We start from the raw sequence: 11410 nt of genomic DNA, 5'->3' as shown, positions 1-11410 counted from the left end.
TAGGGAAGGTGGATGGTTGTTGCAGTTTGGTGCCTTGTGCTGATATGCTAACAGTTACCTTGTGTAGCCTGACTCAGTAGGGTATCTCATTATCTTTCCTGACAAGTATTCTTTGTTGTCATAAGTCCAAATGTGTCATCCACCTCTGTTATCTGGGCATGTGAGGAGGTTGGAGGTCTTCTGGACTTGAAGTATGCTCCCAGCTGGCCTGATGCTACTGCTTTGTAGTTGACAGGGAGGGTAATGGTTAAGTGATGTTGCATGGCTGATTTTTGAGATGACGCATTGTGAGGAAGACAGAGTGGATGTCTCTTCTCCCAGCACCTGTGGGCAAGGCAGGGGAGCTAGTGGTTTGTGCCAAAGTAGTAAGTGAACAAAGCCCCAGCAGCTGTGATCAAGAGAAGTGTTTTATGGGAACAGTCCTGTACACACTGCACTTCTCATCCAGCCCTCTTGTCTGACTGTCCTCAGACTGTGGTTTGGATCCTTTTCTAGCTCTGGTGTCACCTTCCTGCTGGCCCAGGCACCTTCCCTATTTCCAGCTACAGAAGTCTCTGATGCTTTATTCCCTCTGTCCTGGTGGGCTTCTCCCCAGGCCTCAGCATAGCAAAAGAAATGTACTCCCTCTTAGCATTGACTTCGCAGGATCGTGTGATCCTCTTTTGCAACCTAGCTATGGGAGCCCCTAGGTGGTATAAAGGCTAGAGAGGATGAGTGGGCATGGCGCACCTGCCAACCTGCACTGCATGCTTGCATGGCTCAGTGACATGCTTTCATCCCACCTCTGTGAACTAATTGCTCTTTCTTCCTTTCTGTGTTTTTTCTCTCTACACACTCTGTAGCTGCCTGAAAATGCTCAACTTGTGGTGAGTCCCTCTCTCCAGTCCACATGCGAGGGGGAGCGGACCAGACTAGACTGAGATTGGCAAAATGCAGTCATTCTAAACCTTTTAGCCACACGAATCAAACAAAACCCAAACTGCCAAACCAGTGCAATTACTGCTTAAAGCAAGGGTGGGGAACACTTGTAGGACTGTGGGAGGGACTCTTCAACAGGAGGCGATGCTGGCCTAAGCAACTGGACTGACCCATCGAAAACTCAACCCCCGCACCCAATGGCTTTTACTTTTATTCACTGAACGCTCATGGTTCTTGAACAAATGATGTTTGACGGAGTTGGGCAGAGGTGGAACCAAGCCTGAAAAACCTCTTGTGGGAATTCCTCACAACAGATGGCTCAGGAATGGAAAGCTCTGCAAACCACTCAAGTCTCCTGGCAGCAGGGTGCTTGTCCTCAGCAGGCACTGGCACCCTCCTATGAAGGGTGTAGGCTGTCTTCTCCTCTGCAGACCTCCCCATCAGAGGAACAGTCCTAGGCATCTCTTATGTCATTAGGACCTCCCTCATAGCAGTATGAGGCAGGGCTAGAGCCCATTGCTCCACTGGATGGGTGCAAGCTAGTGGTTGCCTTCCGCAAAGTTCCTGCAACAGGCAGGTGGGAAGGGAAAGGCCACAATATAAGTCTAATGGGGGGTGGGAGGAGAGCAGCTGCTTTGTGAGTTTGCTCAGTGTGCTGTGCCAACCCCCCATGCCCAGGGAGACCCCAAGCAGTGAAGCTCAGCATATCTGTACGATGCTGTGCTTTGAGTCCTATCTACATGTTGGTCCAGCTGTAGAGAAGTTTAAAACTCCCTGAAGGGCCCCATGTGTGGTGAAGGATGTTCCTGCTTGTTGGCAGACTGGTCCTCCTCAGCCCTCCTCTCCATTGGCACTTGCCTCCAGTATCTCTGGCATCTCTGGCTTCTCTGTATGTCATAGTCTGGGGCTGTTCTCTTGGACATTGTCTGCATGCACGAGGGTCACGTTCTGTAATTGTCAGCCTGCCTGATTCTTTTATTTTGTTTCTGCCTCTACCTGTGTTTAATGAACTCTCAGGACTTCCTTTCCTGAACCCTTCCAAACAAGCTGAGGAGCCCCCTATCTGAGTGAAGGAGTCGCCAGGGAAATAAATGGCTGGAAAGCACAGCCAGAGATGTTAAGTCCTCCACATCTGGGGCAATGAGTGCACCTACTGCTTGGGGCCCACTTTCCATCCCTAGTGGGTAGGATACACACATGCAGTCATCCCTGCTGCAGACTGCTCCCATTTCTTCCCATGACAGTTTCCTTTTCATTTTCTCATGCCTGAGCCATGAAGGAAGGTTGGTACTGTGGATGCAGAGTAAAATAGGGGGAGGAGAGGGGATGTGGATATGCATACAGATATCTGGGTACATTTCTTTGGCATGTGCTCTGTAGATTCCACCAGATAATCACAGAGATCTCTTCTGGCTTTCACAGCTAGATACGTAGATCATGCTTTCCACTGGCCTGGGATACTAGGGACTCTAGGCATCTACCATCTGGTAGCTCTTCAGGGGGCCTATGTGGAATGATCTGTTTACTTGAAGAGAGATTGTGATGCACGTTCTTCCGCCCCAACTCCAGAACTGGGCCTTGCTTTCTGGAGTGGACTTTAAGGATGAACCCTGGAGAATGAACAGCCCTTCACCCCACGAGACCATTTCTTCTTGCCAGGGCTCTGGGAAGGGATGATGGTAGCTCACCCTTTCTATTGCCATAGCTGCATCTGCTCTGCATACATGAAGAATATGTAGGTTCAGGGCTGCCAGTTTGGCACCTGTCACATCCCTTACCTGAGGGACATGGTGGTGTTGGTCATTCCTCAGTTTCATAGCTAAGACCTGAAGAGAGGTGGAGGGTGGAGAAACAAAGCTAGTGTGTGTTTGCTAATCAGTGCACAGGTAAATGCCAGCATTAAATGACTGCATTGGGCTACCACTCACCCAACGGAAATCTAGTCTGGAGATATCATGCAGCTTCTGAATGTCTTTGCTCCTGATGGATTGTGGCTTGGGGCACTTACCTACAATATCCCTCACACCTCCATCTGCTCTTATGCTGCTTATTCTCTTCTTCACTCCCTAAAAAGCCATAATCCTATAACAACTTAGCTGCTATGGAAATTGTTGTGGTGTCATAGAGAGGAAATGAGCAGGGAAGCAGATGAGCTTGCTAAGAAGCAAGATGTTTTTTTCTATGCAAGAAGTTCCTGACAGTAGAACCCAAAGACTGAGAAATACAGGCAGGCCTTGAAATGCCATGTAATTTCATGAGGAGCCAGCAGGAGCTGAAAGCCTGGGTGATGGAGGTTTTACTTATGGGATCTACTGAAATTAATCTTTCAAGGATCAGCTGTGAAATGATGTCCATTTCTTACCACATCTGTTTCCAACATTCCTGGTTTTCTGCCTCCCTTACTCCCTGTGCCCATGGTCAGGGAGTAAACCAGGTGTGCAGACATGGGCTAAACGATTGGTCTTGAAACTGAAGCATTGGTTGCTTGTTCTCCATTAAGGGTTCAGTAAAGGAAGCTGGCCCCTAACAAAGCCCTCTTCATCTTAACTTGTGTTTCTAAATTGCTCATGTTCTGTGGTGTGCACACTCATCAGGCTGGGCTCAGACCATTCCAGCAGCATCATTCAGTCTTGGACAAAGGAAACAGAATAGCAGGGTCCTTGGGTGTATCTCACTTGTCTCCTTTAGTCCCAGTGTGTAGTCTGGCAACGTGGAGACCTTTGTTCCTTTTTCCTCCCAATTAAGCCCCTGGAGGCAGAGACCTGCATTCATATAGTGCCCAGGAGAGCAATCCCCTAATGCTGACTAGGGGCCTCTGGGCACCAGCAAGTTGTTGTAAATAACGGTTGCCGAACTTTTTCAGTAACTGTAGATTTCAGGTTCTAAAAGAGCCCAGCTGACTTGTCTTCCTAGGATCTCCTGGCTCTTGTGATCCTAGCAGCTGGCCATGAATAGCAACTGTCAGAGTACCATGCTGATGCCCCTCCCAGTGTATGTTAGAATAGGATGCTGCTGGCATTGGATAAACTTTTTCTTCTTGGAGGAGGTGTTGGTAGGTGCTTTATCCATAGCACTGGGCATGTTGTAATCCCTCTGCATGTCTCCCTAGGTGAAGGGAAGAAGCCCAGTTCTTGGAAGTTGGGTGGTGGGAGCCAGCTGCATGGTTTGATCCATTCCATTGACCTGTTATGTGTTTTTATACTCCAGGTGCTGCTGCTTCTTCAAGAGGAAAAGGAAGAAGACAGCCCAGCGACACAAGTGACCAGTGCCTCTTGGGGCCTTGCAGGAACTTGATCTGCACCTGCAGCTCCTGCCATGTCTTACTGAAAGGGGCTTCTCTCTAGGGGTGAGGAGGCAGCCGAGGAAGAGAAATGTGACGTTTTAAACCAAAAAGAGAAGAAGAAAACGTTCCAAAACAAACCAATCGGGGTGGATCTGCTGAATGGTCTCCCCATTCACTCCAAGCCTGAGGCTTTTCTGGTGATCAGGACTGCAGCTGGCTCAGGCCTTGGTTTGCCCTGTGGGAAGGTGGGCTGGCTGGCTGACCCTCCTCCCCACTGTTTACCGCAGAAAGCATCATTCACACCAACCTGAGGACTATGCTTTGTTTCCTGCTCACTTTACTCCCCTTCCTATGCTCTCTGCTCCTCCATTCTCCTCCCTCCCCAATAAAAATACTCCAGAAGGCTTAATTGGCTACGGAGAAGGTGAGAGAATGCCATCTGGGCAGGGGAGAGAGGTGTGGGCAAAGGGCCTGGCTGGGACAGGGGAAAATTTTCACCCCCTCCTTCCTCTAAAGTCCCTTTCAGTGTCAGCCTCTACTGCCAGCCTCGCCAGGTACAGCAGTGGGACACTAGTTCCCTTGTAGGTTCCTTGGGAACAGTTACTGTAGCACGCAAGCTGTGAGAAATTTGCTATCTACTGTTCCAGTCTTATTTTTTTTTTCTGGCTTCTGTGACACCTCCCTTGTCCAAACGGTAAACAGAGCAATGTGGATTGTTTTACAGAAACTGACATTGTTGCACTTTTTATTATTTTTTTTAGTGTTACAGATGCATATTGTGTCTGTAGATTTTTTTTTGCATGGATGACTGATGCCAGCACAGACAGACATTTAGCTGGGAATATGGTGGGGTGCAAAGAATGCCCTCAACTTATGGTTTGCTCACATCAAAACAAACCAACCCTAGTGCCGGTCTGGGGTTCCCAACACCCCCAACCTTGAGGGAAGCATACTTGAATTTTCAATCATCCATTTTAGCTGCCAGTGAATGGTCCCTATCATGGTTTCCTACACAGTGCCTAACCTGACCAGCTTGGAGCTGAAAGGCACTAGCTTGGTATTGACAGGACGGAGAGGCATCCCATTTGCTGAGCTTGGAGGAGTTTGCTTTGGATAGAGAAGCAGATATGGATTCAGGAAACCAGAAACCTGATGTTTCCCAAACTGCAAACCTGTGGCTGGGTGGCCGTGTAGCCTTCTTGGATGGTTCCTGGGAGGGTGATTTTTTTTTTTTGATATTATTTTTTTTGGTAAGCACCTTCAATGATGAAATCTTAACAAGAACAAAGCTGCCCTAGCAGGGAGGGAGCAGACACTTCACTGCCTTACAATGACTTTTCTCCTAGTGATAAAACAGGTTCCTTGAATTGGACCTTGTGCAGGCTTTGCATCTGCTCTGCAGCTTGCCTAGGTCTGGGAACACCAGCTCAGTCCTGTCTGCTGGGCCTGGAGCGCACACACCATGTGTTCCTCCCTGGAGGGGGGGCCAAAGTTTTAATGTACAGCTTTTGAGCCAAGCTAATACTTGGCCAAGGGCTTGGGGCACTCTGCACAAGTGTGGGGAAAAAAGGAGAAAAAAAAATCTTGCACCTCAGTGCAGGGATTGTTGAAGTCAGAGGAGGCTGCATTACCCCTGGGGACAGTGTACTGGGTGTTGCATGTGGCCAGGTTTGCAGGAGCTAAACGAGCTTTTTTTTCCTTTTTTTTTTGTGTGTAGGCTGTGAATTGCTTTGCCTGTGTGCATTCTCTGTCCTGATGGGATTGGACCACTCGCTTTAGAGGCTTAGTTTTCCATGTAATTGGGGCATCCCCACCCCAGTGCCTGAATTCTCTGCAGAGGATGAAGGGCGGGAAGGCAGAATCCAAACCCGACATCCTGTCTCTTCTAAATTGCAATCCAGTTGCCTTTCCATGTCCTTACCAGCACTTGCTGAAAGGGGGGTGGCAGGAGTGTAGCCTGGCTCCCTGGCCTGGGAAGGAGAGGGAGGAATCATTGTTAACAGGGGAAATCTCTGGAAGATGATCTCTCTTCCTTCCAGCAGGTGAACTTTGTTATCCATGGTGGGGGCTGTAGTGTGGAAAGACACCTCTTTTCCTAGTGAGGATTCAGGTCTCTGAGAATCCCTTAGGGGATTTCTTAGCTGTTAGCCATTTTCTGCAGAAGTATCTTAATGCCTTATTCTAATGGAAAGAAGGCAGCTATAGCGGAGTGCTTGGCTGTGCTTTCTCCTCTCCCCTGCCAGGGTGGAAGCTGAGCTGCAGGCTGGCTTGCTCTTTATTTGCTAACCCGCCAAGAGATGTTTATAAAACTTTTTAATTCTGCAAACTTTTTTCTTTTCAGTGTAATGGGGGATGGAGAAAGGACTGTCCATCTCCTTCAGGTGTGAATGCATGAATGACCTGAGCTCTTTTCTTTCTCCCAGAAGAGAAGGAGCAATTTAACCACTCAGTTTTGCTGTTTGTTCCTTCTCTTTACTCCTGCCTCCCTTCCCCCCCTCCTGAACTCTTCCTCAGCTACTGGCTTCCCAAAAGCCAGTCCGTCTGAAATTAGCTTATTTCCTCATACCCTTGCTGTAGGAAACCATGGTTTGGCATCTTGGGAAGAAGGAGGAGCAGGGATTTGTGGGGAGGACATGGTTGTGTACTCCCAGCTCTGAAAAAAATTGTGCTGGGCTCTGAGACACTTGCATTACTGCCCTCCCAAACCCCACTAAGTGCCTGTCACCAAAACTCAATTCCTTCTGCATTTTCCTGCCATTGTGAGTCATTCCTAGTTGCTTCCAATCAGGGAGTAGCTTGTCGTTTGCAAGTGTACATGTGTGCGTGTATGTATGGGGGAGTTGTCGCTACATTTGTTTTTTCTTCTTAAACATTTTTAAGTGAATGTATTTGGTTAGAAACTTTCCTGACTGTTTTTTAAGTGGGTCAGTTTGAAAGTCATTTCATATTGACCTTGCTACTGCTTAGTTCTGGGGATTTAATATCCTTTTAATCCTAGGATACTGTGTATGTGAGGAAGGAAACCTTTCCCCAAGGCATTCTGGTAATGCTCACTTATACCTTGCTCTCTTGCACTATGGTCAAACATTGGACTTTTTAAAAGGGCAAAGGATATTTAAAAAAAAAAAAAAAAAAAGCGGGTAATCAGTAGTCCTATTCTAAGGAAACTACTAAACCCAGGAAGTTCCAGGGCTGACTGATATGAGCCAGATCAAACAGGCCCATCATATGGTAGGAATTAGAGCATTAAACCCCACCTATATCCCCCTGCCTCTCCCCTTTCCTCTGTGAGCTAATGTATTACTTGGTATATACCTGTATTCTTCTGAGAGAGTGAGGGGGAGGATCTCTGATCACAGCTGGCTAATGGAGCTGCTTAGTGGGAATGTCAGCTTAGGTGTCCAGTGCTTCCTTTGCATGGTCTGAAACCACAGCTGGGGTTTCCAGATACAGCTCCCTTATAGCTGGGATCCATCCATGTTGCATTGCAGCCTCCTGAGGTATCAAGTGAGGTTTTCAATAAAATATTGCACTGCTGTATTGTATTCCATGTATAGATGTATTTATTACCCCTTCCTGAGAACACTCACTCATTTACAAAAGTGCTTTCCTTGCTTCAGGCAGGCTCCCTTGGTCACTCTTCAATCCTGTGTTGAAGCTCTGAACACCTCTTTAAAGGGGCAGTTTTAACACAGGAGCTTTCTAAATGCTTTTTCTGTGCTTTAAAGCCATGAACACTCCAGCCATATCACGCTTTGATATGGAATGCTGAAACTAGCCCTCTTCTCCCTGTCTTCCCTAGTTTAATTTCATACATCCCTGGTGATGGAGAGCAGGCTTCACTCACTGTTTGTTATGTTAAGATTCACTGCTGATACCCAAGAGAATATGAACTAACCATAAACAGGCTAACCACAAAGAGTGTAATCCATGGGCCTTGCAGAAAAGCATCTGTACCTACCTTCTTCATGGCAAAGCATCAACTGTCTTCCCTAAATTGTAAGAGCACTACGTTCTCTGGGCCAATACACTACAAAAGGGCTGTGCAACTTTGACAGTTGAGAATCCAGCAACTGCAGGTCCTCTTGCTCTAGCTGAGCTCTGGGTGCCCTCCAGCTTTATCAGACTCTATGATCACAGCAGGTGCAACATTGTGAAACCCCAGCCCAGGGTGCGCTTGTGCCTGCTGGCTGAGCACGTGCTTCCTCAGGAAGTTTGTCCCATAACATAGCTCTGTTGCACATGAAGCGGGGAAAAGGGGATGTGCAGCTACTTGGCCGAACACTCTGCATTCTCCAGTCATTGAAATGAATTGGCTAATCTACTGAACTGTCATAATTAGGAGGCTTCCCAGCATGCAAACAGCGATTGCTTATTTATTCTCCATAGTGGTAGGGGGGCAACGTTCAGTAAAACAGTGGCTCCTCCCTATTAACCAAAAAGCATCACCTTAAGGTAGCTTTCTGTATATTTAGGCAGAAGCAGCACATGTTGTTCTGTCGGTGGCGATTCTGTGTTAGTATCTGTTTCAATAGCAAGGTCTGCTTCATTGGAAGCCTCGCTCCTACTTGATTACAGTCTTAAATATAATTACTTTTTCCTATGAACTTTATCTCCTACTTTCCAAAAACCCACTGCTTCCAGGGACACTACTTCTCTGGGAAGAAAAAACCTCAGCAACTATTCCCCCAGGCCTCTCAAAACCTGCATCCATACCAGGCAATTCCTCTCCCTTATGGTCTTTATCTGTTTTCAAATACAGATTAGGCAGCAGTAACTTGCAGTATTCTGCTTTGAGCTAGGATTCTGGCTGAGCTTGTTTAGTGACACCAGTGAAAGCAGGGCCAGCTGGGCACTGCTGATTTGGGCACACTTTGGTTATGTTTGTTTCAGATTTGTTGTGTTTTGTTTTTTTCTTTTTAAGGGAGGAGTATTTTTCCCCTCCTTTTCCCGCAAGGGAACTGAATGTCTAGGAATAATGCATATACAACTAGAGCTGCCACCTTGTGCTCTTGCTAGAAACCTGCTGAAGTTACTGACTGTGGCAGAACTCTGCTATTTTTTCCACAAAAATGCTGGAGTTTCCAGAAGTCTCTCCAACCTGCTTACAGGCCTACTTCAAGCACTTCTCAAGGAGTGGAGTTGGTTTGTAATCCAAGGCTCAATTACAAACTTCTAAGCAAAGCAGGTATCTCATCCCCTTTGGCCTCTTGCAGGCTGCACAGTGGCTAGCAGTGCCATACCCTTACTTTTTTACTGTACTTTACAGGTCACAGCTGCTCAAATGTCAGGTTCACTCAGTTACTTCTCCAGCTAATTGACTGCAATATATTTTTGGGGGCTCCCCATCAGATTTCAATTAAATGGTTGTACAACAGCTAATGGTCTATTTGAGTAGAGAACCTGAAAAATGTATTTCCTTGCATTAAGAATCTCCAGTCCAGTATTCATGTAAGATTGTGTTAAATTTGACCTCCAGGTCTGGAATAAACAGCAGAGACTTTGTGTGCGTTTCTAGCTTGACTGACCAAACGTAAGCTGCTTGGACCAAGATCTTTCCTTCCGTATTCCTCTCCTTAGTTTTTACTGTGCAGTCTCAACCTGCTCTTTTGCACATTTTGAGTGTTAAGGAAAGACTAGAGGCTTTGGTGCTGTGGTGAGTATCAGTGGAGGACAGCAGCGGATTTCAACCTCCCCAAGAGCTGGGTGGGCAGGAGCTCCCAAGCTGGCAACATTTTTCCTTGTTGTCTTTCCAACCAAAGTGTAGGTGAAAGCTGGCAGAAACGCAGGCAGGCAAAATGTGTTTTAAAAAGCTTGTTTAATCCTTTTTGTGGGAGTGTCTCAGGAAAAATGGTTGATCTCTGCAATAGATGCTAGTTTTTCCCCCATCTGCACAACCTTGCTGTACAATTTAAGCAGCTCTGAAGCCCCTGTCTTCCCAAGCTGCCTTGGCTGAAAAGTGACAACACCTCTTCCCAAATTAGAGCAGCAAGGCTGGGACTGGTGAAGCTTTTACTTTTAATTATCAGGCAGAGGGAAGACCATCCTCTGGGAACACACATATCATACCAAATACCCTTATGAATTGTATGCCTCCACATGGAAAATTACTCTTAAAGGATTAATTCTCACTAGAAGTCTTAGCAAGCTATAATTTATTTGGTCTCTTTAATTTACCCCCATTATATTTTCAACACTGGGATGTTGGTTGCAACTTTTTTTTAACTGTAAAAATACACACAAATCAGCTGTGGAAATCATTTTTTTTAAATAGTGTGTGGATGTCTCATTCTTGGTAAATGCCTTTGAGGTTTTTTTAATATTAATTTTAAACATGTAATGTGGTATTTTATTTCTCCTCCTGGCACTGGTCTTTGAGCTCAGCTGTGAACATGCAACGTGTAGTATTTTTTAACATGAATGTTAATTTCAGTTGTATTTGAAATGGTCCAGCCAGGATAAGGGCTTATCGGCGAGGAAGAAGATCCTCGTGGGGGGTGCCTTCCCCTCAAGAAAATGTGTCCTGCTTCCTGTTGCTCTTTCAGACTTGCCCGTTTGTTGGGGCGCGAGGGAGAAACGTGACAAATGTGATCTTTACTTGTCTCCTTTCCCCGCGGGGGGCCGGGGCTCCCGACTGCTCCTTTTTTGTATGTAAAATAAAACGTCTTACCTATGCTGTCTGCCATCTGCCCGCCTCGTCTGTCCGCCACCCCGCTCGCACGGCCAGCCCCCGCTGGAAACAGGTCCCGGGAGGAAGGGCGGAAACGGGACACCCTGCGCGCACCCCGGGGCTGAGCCCGGCCGCCACCTCAGCGTGGCCTTGTCTCGGCCAGCCCACCCAGAGCGCGCGAGCCTCGGTCGCTGATTGGCCCCGCCCTCATCACCGCGCGGCAGCACGTGCGCCCGGGCCACATTACGCAGGCGCGGGGGCGCGCCGTAGCGCGGTGAATGCTGGTCCTATCCCTCCCCCACGCCGCGTGCTCCGTGCCCGTTCCCTATTGGCCAGCCCGCGGCCCAGTGAGCGCCTGGAAACGTGGCAGCCTCCTGTGGCCCCGCCCCGCCCGCTGGATCGCACCACCGCTCTTCACTCCGGGGTCCCCTCCAGCCTTCCCCCTTCTAGAGACACTTGGAGCCTTCCACCAGCTGGGCCCGCGCGGGGAGGACTGTACCACTGCCTCGGGGGGGGGAGCAGCGCCGCTCCCCCCGGCC

At 47.9% G+C, this 11410-nt stretch overlaps 1 protein-coding gene and 1 long non-coding RNA gene across 3 annotated transcripts in view; one reads left to right on the top strand and one right to left on the bottom strand.

Moving 5' to 3' along the window:
- The window catches only part of CSNK1G1 (casein kinase 1 gamma 1), a 190238-nt gene extending 179799 nt beyond the window's left edge, over positions 1-10439 (top strand). For both annotated transcript variants that reach the window (XM_019504540.1, XM_019504539.1), the window contains one exon: positions 4126-10439. In XM_019504540.1, the coding sequence (XP_019360085.1) occupies positions 4126-4180 (55 nt within the window). In that variant the 3' untranslated portion in view covers positions 4181-10439. The remainder of the gene's footprint in view (positions 1-4125) is intronic.
- The window catches only part of LOC109288792, a 20741-nt gene extending 9806 nt beyond the window's left edge, over positions 1-10935 (bottom strand). Inside the window, exon 1 of the long non-coding RNA XR_002095228.1 lies at positions 10872-10935. This is a non-coding gene — a long non-coding RNA (uncharacterized LOC109288792). The remainder of the gene's footprint in view (positions 1-10871) is intronic.
- Positions 10936-11410: the final 475 nt, after the last annotated feature.

The sequence above is a fragment of the Gavialis gangeticus genome, unplaced genomic scaffold (genome assembly GCF_001723915.1).
Source record: "Gavialis gangeticus isolate Ggan-Ray unplaced genomic scaffold, GavGan_comp1, whole genome shotgun sequence".
NCBI lineage: Eukaryota > Metazoa > Chordata > Crocodylia > Gavialidae > Gavialis > Gavialis gangeticus.
This window is presented reverse-complemented; position numbering and strand designations above follow the sequence as displayed.